Here is a 13314-nt window from a genome sequence, read left to right on the forward strand (position 1 = left end):
GCAGAAGCTAAAAGGCACCACTCTCAACCACAGCCTCAGGGAATCCTCACAAACACACTTGTAATAAACATTTTCTCTGTGAAAAACAGAGTGAGCTGGCATGGTGTTTTGCCACCCAATACATCTGGACTAAAACCCCAGATCTGCCTTTTGACTAGTTCTAACTTCTCCAGGAAGTCCTCGACCTGCATGTCCTCTTCTGTAGATCAAAGAGAGTGTTGTCTGTCCTAAAGGCTTTGTGCATGCATAGGATCTGTTACATAACACTCAATCATTAGTAGCTGCTGTCATAATAGTAGTAGTAATTATCCTAACTATAAATTATTTGCAAGTTTTACTTAATAAGAAAAAATAAAAGTTGTCACCACCAATAAAGTACTCCTAAACCATCTACCTTCACCTCCAACATAACTGAACTCAACTCGAACCCATTCTCTTGAAAACTCATGGATCAAAGAATCAACCACAACAAAAACTAGAAAAATGTATGCTTAGAATAACTATGAAAATAATACATACCAAAACACGGAATTTAAAAAAACTTTGTGAGATAAAGCGAAGCTTAGAGAGAAATTTACAGTGTTAAGTGTATATACTACAAATAAAAAAAGCTAAAGAACATCCATCTAAAGAAGTCTGGAAAAAAAAAACCAGAAGAGAAACTGAACACAAATAAAACAGAAAAACATATAATACATAGGTCTGCAAAACCGATAGTTCTTCAAAAAGATTTACAAAACTGATAAACCCTTTGTGAGATAATCAAGAAAATGAAGGCACAAATACCAAAAATGAAAACGAAATCACATGTTTTACAGATATTAGAAAGACAAAATGTTCTGCACAATTTTATGCCAGTAAATTTGAAAATTTTAGATAAAACTGGCAAATTCTAGATAGCTTACCAAAACTGAAATAAAAAAGAAATATAAAATATAAATAGCCCTGTAACTATTTAAAAACCTAAACCTACAAAGAAAACTCATGGTCCAGATGGCTTCACCAGCAAATATTTGAGAATAAAAATACATCAATCTTCGATATTGGTTTATTATTTGTAATGAATGTATTAACATATTTTAAAAATAGAGGAAACTCTACTATTTTCACAATCTTTCTGTATATATAAAACTATTCTAACATAAGTTTATTAAAAAGTTAACTATCTTACACTTTTAAAAAAATTGATCTTGCATAAACTCTTTCATAACAGTAGATAAAAGGGAACTTGGCAATCCATTTTATGAGGCCAGCATGATACTGATATCAAAATCTGTCAAAGACATTATTAAAAAAGGAAAAATTATTTGCCAAATCTCACGCTAAGAGATCTCACAAATCCTAAACAAAATATTAGCAAACCAGATCCAGCAAGGGTAATACATTACAATCAAGCTGGAGTTATTCCAGAAACACAAGGTTTATTTAATACTTGAAAATAAGTCCATCTTATTGAAAGAGTAAAAATGATAACCTCATTAGATTCAGGGAAAATACTTCCTAAGATTCAACATCATTTGTGATTTAAAAAAACAAACAAACCCTCTAATAACTACAAATAAGGAAATGTCCTTTGAGAAAGAACAACAACAGTAAACAACTACAGTAACATCATAATTAGAGGTAAAGAATGAAGGGTATCCTTTTGAAATTGGAACAAAAAAAAAGACAATTGCTCTCACTACTTTTATTCAACATTATACTAGAGGTTCTAGATACTGTAATTTAAAAAGGAAAGGAAAAGATATACCACTATTGAGAGTTAGAAAAAAATGAAATAAAACTCTCATTATTCACAGATAATTATGCACATAGAAAACCAAAGGAATCTACAGAGAGTTTATTAGAATCAGTGACTATATTAAGGCTAGCTAGGTTTAAACCCAATATATAAAAATTATTTGCTTTTCTATCTACCACTAACAATTACAAAATGAAATTTACATAATGATACTATTTATAACACTGAAAACATCAAATACCTAAGAATGAATCTAATAAATGCCTAGGGCCTCTACAAAAAATATTGTAAAACAATACTGAGAAAAATAAGACATTTTAAAGTAAATGAAGGGCTAAGTTGCATTCATGGTGGGAATTCAATTGTAAAGATGCCAAACTGACCTAGTGAGTCAATACAGTACCAATCAAAATCACAAGAGATTTTTGTTAGTTTTTTGAAACTTATCAGGCTTGGGGTGTCTGGTGGCTCAGTCTGTAAAGCACCTGCTTTGGCTCAGTTCATGATCTCAGGGTCCTGGGATTGAGCCCCGCATTCACTGGGCTCCCTACTCAGCAGGGAGTCTCTTCTCTTTCCGCCTCTGCCCCTCCCCACTGCTTGTGTGTGCTCTCTTTCAAAAATAAATAAATAAAACTTTTAAATAAATAAATAAAACTTAGCAGGCTCATCCTAAAATTTACATGAAAATACAAAGGGCCTTGGCAAGGATGTGGAGAAAACGGAACCCTCGTGCACTGGTGGTGGAAATGAAAACAGACGTAGCCACGAAAACAGTTTGAGGTGCCTCGAAAAATTAAAAACAGAAAGACCATATGATCCAGTAATTCCACTACTGGGTACTTACCGAAACACTAGTTTGAAAACACAAAAGGCCAAGCATGGATAAGATAATCTTAAAGATGGGAGGGACCTGCTCTACCAAATACCAAGGCAATTTAAAAGCTATAGCAATTAGGACTGGTGGCTGGTATAAGAAAAGGCCAGTGAGAGGAAAATAACCCAGAAACAGACCTACACAAATATGGACATTACATGTTGTCTATGACAAACTTTTGTCTATGACAAAAGTGGTAAAACACAGCAATGAAGAAAGAAGAGACTTCGATAAATTGTGCTGGACAACTGGATATCCATATAGAAAAAAAATCAAAGGACCTCTCCCTCAAACCATATCCAAAAATTATTCCACATGAATAAATGCGGAAGATCAAAAAAAACAAAACCACAGATGTCCAGATTTTAGGTCTTGGGTTCTTTACCTGAGGTCCCCTAAGTCAAGGGGCCAATGGATAGAATTCAAGATTTATAAGATACTTTTGATATATACCCTGTTTCCTCTCATGTCTTAGCATTTTAGCGTGCCAGTTCTAACTGATGGCATCTATGTATCTTTGCCTGAGGTTTTCCAGAAGTTGCTTTTGACTGCTGATAATTAATGCCCTGCCCTAACTAGCCCCCAACCAACAACCGATGTGTCTGAGGGACATGTGTGAGGAATATGATGTTCTGAGGAACACTGGCTCCGAGAGATACTCAGATCCAAGCTTGTTAATCACTTGCATGATAATGTACCCTTTCTGAAGCACCCTCATTTCTCTGCCTCAAATCCAGGACATTTCTTGGTGATCATTCCCCCTATTTATGACTTATACCAGAACCCTCATCTCGGGATCTGCTTCCTGAGAAAGCCCAACTAAGACCCAGAGTTACCATGAACCTGAGTGGCGAAAAACAATTACTTCTCTATTTTCATAACTGCTAACTGAAGGAAATGCTAAATTTCAGTTATGAATATGAGCAACAAACCAAAGTAGTATTAGTGGCACCTACGTCTCTATCTCTCACAGAAATCACAAATGTTTTAGCATTCCATGACAGCAGCTGTGAATATCTCAAAATGTTTTTGACACTCCTTGCTACTTTGAAATTGCTAGTTATTTGTTCACTACTGAACTGCACATGGCTGCAGTCTGTCTATATTATTGTGGATTCTTCCTGTCTGTACTATAACCTGTTGAGCAACCACCTCTGGGCCAACTAATTACTCAGCCACAAAACAGTTGAGTGGTCTATAACTAGAGATTAACTCAAAAAGGGTGAATCCTGGTGTTCTTAGAAAACCTCTTCTTGCCTAGTAGTATAATATAAAAGTTTTAATTCCATATACAATGAAGTACAATTAAAATTTTACTTTGTGATTTTTAAATATGTTTGTTACTAAAGCATTAACCAAGAAGTATATAATAGCAATTATCACAAATTTATTTTTTAATATCTTGAAGTTGTATTTCAATAAATTTATGGTATAATTTTATAAGTTCAAAACCTTGAAAAATTAAACGTATTTTTTGGGAATTTATACATGTGAAACAAAAAAGAAAAAAAAAAGAAAGAAATAAGATTTAAAATGCAGGATTCTGGTTGTCTGGGTGGGAGAGGAAAGAGAAGATGCAAGCAGAAAGATAAGGAACCCATCGGTTTATGTTTTTGTCCCAAATCAGGGAGTAGGTAAATGTGTATTATTATACTATATATAGTATATATAATATATATATATATTCTATATACATATAGATATTCTATATATTTCAAGTATATCCCTTTAGACTTATGAAGTATTTTATAACTTAAAATGAAGATTCATATTGGGGTGCCTGGGCGGCTCAGTGGTTAAGCCTCTGCCTTTGGCTCAGGTCATGATCTCAGGGTCCTGGGATCAAGTACCACATCTGGCTCTCTGCTCAGCAAGGAACCTGCTTCTCCTTCTCTCTCTGACTGCCTCTCTGCCTACTTGTGATCTCTGTCTGTCTCTCTCTCTCTCTGCCAAATAAATAAGTGAAACCTTTTAAAAAAATAAAAAAATTATTTAAAAATGAAGATTCATAGAATAAGAAAAAAATTCTTGAAAATTAAAAATGTGATAGCAGGAAAAAATTATTTCAAAGCTAAAGCTGGGCGATGGGTATTAAGGAGGGCACCTGTGGTGATGAACAATGGGTATTATAAACAACTAACAAATTGTTGAACACTACATCAAAAACTAATGAAGTACTATATGTTGGCTAACTGAACATAATTAAAAAAAAAAGTTAAACTTGAAAAATCCCCCAGAATTTAAACAAAAAGGTGAGGAAATGAGAGACTGGAAAAAGAGAGAAAAGATAAATTAGAGGATCAGTAAAAAACAATCCACATCTGAGTAAGGGAAAATCCAAAAAGAGATAAAAGAACATGAAGGGAAAGAAGTAACACCAAAAAAGTAATACAAAATAATCTCCTGAATGAAAGACATGAGTTTTCAGATTAAACAAGCCCACCAAACTGTCTGAACACAAAAGTCTTTCCCTTAGAGGTATACACTGAGGAATCTATACATGACTGACCATACGACATCATCTTGAAATTTCAGAACACCAGGGAAAAGGGGAAGATTTTTAAAACCTCTACAAGCTGGAGATGGGGGGAGTGCAGTCCTAACAGCACTGTACTTCTCAAGTAGCAATACTGATAGCTAGACAGCAACAGAGCTAGGATGTAAAAAATTCTCAGAGAAAATTTTCAACCCAATTCTATGCCTAGCCAAATCAAGCACAAAAGAAGAATAATTGTTTAGGCTTTGCAATGCCTTAAAAATTTTTTTGCCCATTCACCCTTCTCAGGAACCTACTTAGAGGGTATCTCCAACAGAGCAAAGAAAGAAGATAAATGATGCTAAGAAACAGGGCAAAGAGAATCTCCTGAGGCTGGTAAAAGAAAATTCAAAAATGATAGCTCTGCTATTTTACGGCTTGCAGAGCAACTAAGCCAGAGTGGGGCAAAAAGAACACACATTTTCAGGACACCTCCTAGGTGGGATTACATTACCCAGAGGAGATCCAAAGATGGCCAGAGGTTTGCAGATGAATTAGGTATATAGAAAATGAAGCAAAGAATAAAAAAAAAAGTAACTGGTAACTCCAAAGTAATTATTCTACAAAGAGTTTCTACACAATCTTAATAATGTGAACATCTACCCAAGTATGATAGCCATCCTACAGTAGGAAGATGGGAGGAAGGAAAGTGAACATGTGTATGTGGCACAAGTGGACATGGGGACAGCAGCTGGAGGCCTCAAGCTTCAGCTTCCATAGTACAGAGGCAAGAGAGGATACATAAAACTGAAAGGAAAAAAAGTTAAGAAATGGGATCATAAGCAAGTTATTTTAGGAACTTGAAAGGAAATACCAAAATACACAATTTGATGAGTAACTGCCTCTGGGACACAGGAATTAAGCACGGAGTGAAAGGGGTGCTTCTTTGCATTGTGAGTCTAGTAGTACTATTTTGCTGTTTAAATTATTTACATTTACTACTCTTTAAGCATAAAAACTAATTTTATAAAATATAAGTTTTAAAGAACAGTCAAATAATAATAATAACAACAGTAGCAGCAGTTATTTCCCCAAGTGCCTCCTACCTATGGGCAACATACCAGGCCTTTCACAAATACTATCACTATTCCGGCCAGCTTTGCAGAGTAGGATTATCCCAATTTTACAGAAGAGAAAACTGAAAATGAGAATGAAAAAGGAACATTTTTAATGGTTTTCTTTTTACTTTGGTTCTTTACCTTTCCAGCAGTAGCAAAATATTCACCATCAGGCGACCATTCCATCAAATGTACAGATACTGAGGTTCTAAAAAAAAAAGAAAAAGTTAAAGAGTCAAAATTTTAAAAATCTGAAACACTGTATATATAAATGATCAAAATAAGATTTTCCTAACAAGAGAGTTTTCTAAAAATAAAAAATTTCACCTCCCCCAAAATACAAATTAATTAATAAAACTTATCTGAATTTCACTTTGGAGAGCCAAAGAAGAATGCAATCAACATGCAGAAAAGATATGTTCCCCTATATGTCCCACCAACATCTTCAATGTAACATGTTAAAAAACTGAGCTCACCATCCTCCCTGGCTGATTGGTCCCCTTCACATAATCCATACTGTCCACTGTACAGCCATTCTTCCACTTAAGAGTGGCTGGTAATTTTCATCACATCTTCCCCTTCCACATCTCCATCCATATCTCATCCATTAATGAGTAATTCCCACATGTCAATCTTATCCACCCAAATTCTGAGGTTATAACTATGAAAATGTTTTTGTTTTTTTTAAACAATCAACTACAGCATGGACTGAAGGATAATAGTATAATGGGTTTTGGTTAGAAAAAGTCCACTTTCTAGGCTTCTAAATGTAATGGTACTATCAAAAAATAGAGATCACTGTGAAAGGGAATATATTTTAGGAAGCTTTTTTAAATTAATGAACAGAACAACATGGATACGAACTTGCACTGCCAGATGCACTTCCAATCATTTAAAACTGGAGGAATTTTATTATCGATTTCTTCCTCCTCTTCCAGAATGTCATCTCCTGGAGGAGCCCACAACTGAATAGAATCAGTTGCAGTCAACAATCTGTTATCTGAAATTTAAAGAAAGCCCTGATGAATAAGCAAGGATTATCTGGAGAAAGAAATGCATATGTCGGCTTGTATTTAGGTCTATGAACTTTTCCGTGAAAAGTAATAAACAATACTACCTATGAAAAATACTTGGGGCATATCCATTTCAAATCCCAGAATCCACTACCAGGGAGAGAGCAGTTCTCAGCAGAGACTTGAGAACAAAAAAGAAACGCTCACTGGCAAAGAGCTAAAGAGCTACTGTATATCAGGTAAATCTTTAAAAGAAAAAGAAAAAGAAAAAGAAAAGAAAAAGTACAATAAAAAAACAAACCCCAAAACCTCTGATATATAAACACAGAATGTTCTCAGGATATAAAACTTAACTAAAGATTAATGCAACTTGTTTTTCTATATGTAAGATAAAAATTACCTTTATTAATCATGAATGTAAAAAGGAGCAATAGCTATTATCATTAGAAGCATCTAATCTTTCAAATTTAAAGAAAAAAATTTCCTAAAACACAAATAATAAAATGAGATAGGGGTTTTTTTAGCCCCATTTCTGATTTTATTTCTTACTAAATGCAGTAACAGTAGAGGACAGCACATGTTAATAACAAAGGAAACCATCACTGTTTCTTGGAATAAGGCATTCAAAGGCAGGGGGGAAAAGCACAGAAATAACAGTAAATTAAGCACTGTACAAAGCAGTACATACCAAGAAATAAAATACATACTCATCCACGCAAAAAGAAAATACACTACTGATCACTTTCTTATTATGGGAGATTATATCACATTGTCATCATACATTTAAAACCAGTATTTACTCTTCATAATTCCTAAATATAATCACCAAATACCTTGAGGGTCCCATGCTAAATTGTACGTCACAGAGCTCAAAAAAAACTGCCCAGTTTTAAGCCACTGACACTTCAATTGCTGAAACAAAGAAAAAAGAAAAATGTAACTTTTTAAAGTAATATCCACAATACTACCATTTTACCATTTTCTTAAAACCTTATGATCTAAAGCAAAGATGTAAATATTTATTTTAAAAATATTGTTTCTAAAATAACTTCGGATAGTTCCACTTATTATTTATCCTACCATATCGAGCTCCTTGCCTCGCCCAAACAAAGCATATTCTCTCAAGCTTCCTTCCACGTCTATAAACACATTCTCACACTTGGGATATGCGGTTTCTCTCCTCTTCACCTGCAAATTTCTATGCTGCCATCAAGACCCAACCAAATCATCTCCTCTGCAGAGGGGCCTCTTCTGATATCCTGGCAGCACTGAGACCACTCTACACGCTACCATTCTAACAGTGGTCACACTAGAGTTTTACCCATTCATATGTCTGATTCTCCTATTAAACTCCAACTCTTCGGGGCAATAATTACCCATAATAAGCTTTGTGTCCTGAGCGTTGTAATGGCTGGAACATATGCAGACACTCAATAAGTGTTTGTGAAAACAAAATAAATGCACATTAGAAAGCAATGCAAATTATCATAATCCTATGGACTCAATGTCTAAAATAAACTGGAAATATCTCCCAAAGTCAGCAAATTTGAACCATACAATATATACAGTCCCTAAACCTATATGACACATGTTGTATTCATTTGTATAACTTCCATCCTTTTTCTTACCATTTTCATACTAAAAGGTAAAAGAAGATTTAAAGTGTAAGAGTCAAAGACCTTCGCAATGAAATAGAGTGAAAAAAAGTTTAGGTATTTCTTTGTAGCACATAAATATAAAATGTCCTTTTGTGAAATATAGTGCAGTGTAAAGCCATGTCACCTTAGGCAAGTTATAGATCAACTGCCTGACAAGTAGTAACAGTTTAACACACAGCAATTCCCTCTCATTATATTTTCTGAATACTTCACAAATACTTCATTCAAGGTAATTTGACTATCAAGATGCAGAATTTTAAAATAACTGCGAAACCTGAATTTTATTATCCAAAAAAATTTTATATTTTTTAATATAATGCTTTTTTAACCCTTCCATTGTTGATCAAACAAAAGTCAAATACTGCTTTAAATACTGCTCAACAGATCTATTTTAGAGTAATAATCAAATCATTCCTTAAAACTACAAACATCCTGGGGCAGCTGGGTGGCTCAGTGGGTTAAGCCTCTGCCTTCGGCTCAGGTCATGATCTCAGGATCCTGGGATCGAGCCCCACATCTGGCTCTCTGCTCTGCGGGGAGCCTGCTTTCTCCTCTCTCTCTCTGCCTGCCTCTCTGCCTACTTGTGATCTCTGTCTGTCAAATAAATAAATAAAATCTTTAAAAAAAAAAACACACAAAAAACTACTAACATCCTTAGTATTCTTTCCTTTAGTATTTCTCACAGTGCAGTATGTGGGCCAACTCCAGAGCAGAAATATTAAGGGTGAGGTCTGGAATCTGAATTTTAATATGTACCCTAGGTGACTCTTAATCACTCTTAAATTTGATATCCACTTCCTCATAGTATCATATTTTAATTTGTATTTTTGAAATATTAAATAATCAAATGCATAATTTTTAAAAAATTACATCTACTTTTTTTAATGCATTTAAGAACACACTTTTTAAAAATTACTGGTAAATATATACTCCTGGCATTCAGATTTCACACTGGCATTTTCAACTATTTGTGAGTGATAACGGAGTCTTAATGCATGTAGTGATATTTAAAAGGATTGATGATTCTAACCATATAAGGTTTTCTGAATTTTAAGTAAAATAAAATACAGCACCCAGAATGAATTTGAATAGCTCTCAATGTGATATGCTAGATCACTCAGCTGATAGGTGACTCTACTTAAGTTCCTAACTCCTTCATTAAATAAAAATTTAGAACCATCTGTTATGTTCCAGATCCTGTTCTAAGTACTTCGGATTCATCAGTGACCAAAAGAAACAAAGCCCCATACATACCCTCCCATGGAGCTTACACTCTCAACAATAAATAACAAATATAACAACATAAGCGCTATGGAAAAAAATTCAAAATAGGAGGATGGGGATTAAAATAAAGGTGGCCGAAGCAAATGGCAACTTTTTAAAATGGGCGGACCCCACTGAGAGGGTATTATTGAGCAAAGATTTATAGGATCTGCAGGAGCTGGTTCTAAAGCTGTCTAGAGAAAGAAACATTTTAGACAAGAGAAAAAACAGTGCAAAGGCCCTAAGATGGGAAATCACTGTTCAAAGAGCAGTAAAAATGCCACTGTTGGCTGGAGTGACATCAGAGAGGACAAAAATAGTAGGAGTTGAGCTCTGAGAGGTGGTAAGGGGGTACTAGAGGGAAGAAAGACTACAGTCTATTTTAAGGCTTTTTGGCTTTGAGTCTATGAGAAATACGGAGTTTGAAGGAGAGAATTGTGTCATGACCTGCTGTTGAGAAGAGAGAAGGGGAAGGGGGAAGTAAAACATATCAGAGACTACTCTAGTAATCTAGACAAGGAATAATAGTAGCTCAACTAAGGTTGATCCCAACTAGCAAGGTAAATCTCAGTTAGCAATATTGTAGAAAACTAGATTGCCTAAATGTTTAAGTATATTCCTAGTAGATGTAAAAGATCTTCCCATAAAGCACCAGACCATTTTCACATGTATATTCCAGACTACCTTCAGCACTGGCCCCTAAGGAGCTCTTCACTGCTATCAACTGGACTCTAAACTTAACTCCAAAAAATTTCTACTACCATTTAATACTTACACAATTTCTCTTATGAGAATTTACACCCAATGGCTCAAAAATACAAACAGCATTACCATATGAAGCTGCAATCTAAAAAGAAATGAACAAAGCATTAACATTTAGGAAAAGAAAACAAAGACAACATCCTTTCACAATAATGTATAAACTGATTACATATAATACAATCCCAAGACAGTATTTATGATTTATTCTATTCCACAAGTAAAACTAAAAAAGTACTAGACTTAAGAATCTCTTCTCTGGGTACGCCTGGGTGGTTCAGTCATTAAGTGTCTGCCTTCAACTCAGGTCATGGTTCCAGGGTTCTGGGACGGTGCCTGTCATCAGGCTCTCTGCTCAGCAGGGAGCCTGCTTCCTCACCTCTCTCTCTGCCTGCCTCTCTGCCTACTTGTGATCGCTGTCAAATAAATAAATAAATAAAATCTTAAAAAAAAAATTTCTAGAACACTAAAACTATTTAAATTATTACAATTATTACAAGAAAAGTTCATTTTTATATCATACAGATTTTTAACTCTTCTGCGCAACACTGGCTTTACTGAACTGCTACAGTATACCACAAGTATGCTATATTTACTTTATGTATAACCACAATTTGATATTTATTACATTTGCTGTATATTTGGGGGAAGACGAGATGTACATATGATGAAATGTGAACTATTTCAAAATAGATCTTCTATCTAAAAGTTTGAATGAAAGAACCTTAAGAGTCTTCACTCAACAAATAAACATTAATTAAATTAACAGAAGTTTTAAAAAGCAGCTGTTATATGCCAAATATTATATTATACACAAGTTGCTAAATTTCTTGATAAAAATGTGATGCTAGAGGCACCTGGGTGGCTCAGTGGGTTAAACTTCTGCCTTCGGCTCAGATCATGATCTCAGGGTCCTGGGATCAAGCCCCCACATCGGGCTCTCTGCTCAGTCAGAAGCCTGCTTCCCCTGTCTTTCTCTGCCTGCCTCTCTGCCTACTTGTAACCCCTATCTGTCAAATAAATAAGTAAAATTTTTTTAAAAATTGTAATGCTATAATTTGGGTGAGATAAGGAATGCTACACAGAGAAGATAAAGGCTGACTTCCCTATTATTGGCTTAATAGTTGCTAGAATTATCAACTGGCAGAATATCAATGTGCACTGGGCTGTGAGGTCTACAGATCTTACAAGAGTATATACACAGGAAAAAAAAAAGAGTATATACACTGGTAAGTAATCACATTATCAGCTTAATGGAACCTTACAATTTGTAGACATCTTATCACTTTATCCACACCTACCAATACCCATCTAAAGTATATTAATAAGAAATTATAGGTAACCCTAGTATATAAAGATAAGAATACATTAAAAGATGACATTTAATAAGGTAATTAGATCCCTTACTCTTCCATGTTGGTTAGAACACTCCACACAGCTGACTTGGATGTTTCCATGCTTAGCACCAGGAATGATCTGCACACACTCAAAGTCACTTGCCAAAATAACAATATCACAGCCTGATCCATATGCCTAAAAGAGAAGAGTTTTACAGTAAGTGAAATATAAAACTTGTAAAATTATACCTTACATTTTGTTGCCACAACACTTTGACATATTTTACAAAAATAGCTAATGTAAAAATATTAAGATATCCATTTCTAAGTAAGACATTAAAAGTTATATGAAAAATAAAAATCACATTAAAAAAATAGGATGATGACACCCCATGCATTATCTTTCAACAACCAGTACTAAGAAAGAAAAGATTCTCTAGTTCTTAAACACTGCACCCTCTGTCCCTGCAAGTCATAAATCTGTCTGTTCTGAGGTTTCCTCCAAAGCTCATCTTGGTAAACCCTAAAGAATAAAACCTCCATCTGAGGGTAATAAGGCAGTGAGGGCTGCAGTTGTATTCCCAAGGTTCAAACCAGGCTTGAGAAAGATCAAGAAAGAAATCAGATGCATTTTCCAACACAAATCCACGTGGCTTAAAGAGTTAGTGAAATAGACATGAACCCCCAAAGCAGAATTACATGCACTAAAGCAAAGACTAAACTTGAACTCACCAACTGCCTCAACCTATTAAGAGCTGATGGAAAGGAAACCAACCCAAAGTGGCTTCACACACACAAAAATTAATTAAAATAAATTTAATTTTAAAATAAACTGATTTGCATAAAATGTTAACAAATATAACTATACAGTCTGCAAAATGAAACACAAAATTAAGTTCCTGGAAAATTTCCTTTTTCACAGTAAAACCGAATGTTTCTTCCTATTGCCACACTTCTTGATGTATGCTATTCCTGTTTTGCAACATTGTGAATTTTATGAAGACATAAGGGGCAGAGAGTGAGGACACTTTTTCTCTGGAACTCAACTTATGACTAAATATTCCAAATAACCTAA

General features: G+C 34.6%; 1 protein-coding gene across 1 annotated transcript in view; it reads right to left on the bottom strand.

Annotated features, from left to right (window-relative positions):
• Window positions 1-13314, bottom strand: part of DMXL2 (Dmx like 2) — a 155991-nt gene that overhangs the window by 108905 nt on the left and 33772 nt on the right. Inside the window, 5 exon segments of the mRNA XM_032343728.1 lie at window positions 6351-6417; window positions 7074-7209; window positions 8056-8134; window positions 10919-10990; window positions 12310-12435. Of these exon segments, the coding sequence (XP_032199619.1) occupies window positions 6351-6417; window positions 7074-7209; window positions 8056-8134; window positions 10919-10990; window positions 12310-12435 (480 nt within the window).

Source organism: Mustela erminea, chromosome 5, assembly GCF_009829155.1.
Source record: "Mustela erminea isolate mMusErm1 chromosome 5, mMusErm1.Pri, whole genome shotgun sequence".
Lineage (NCBI taxonomy): Eukaryota > Metazoa > Chordata > Mammalia > Carnivora > Mustelidae > Mustela > Mustela erminea.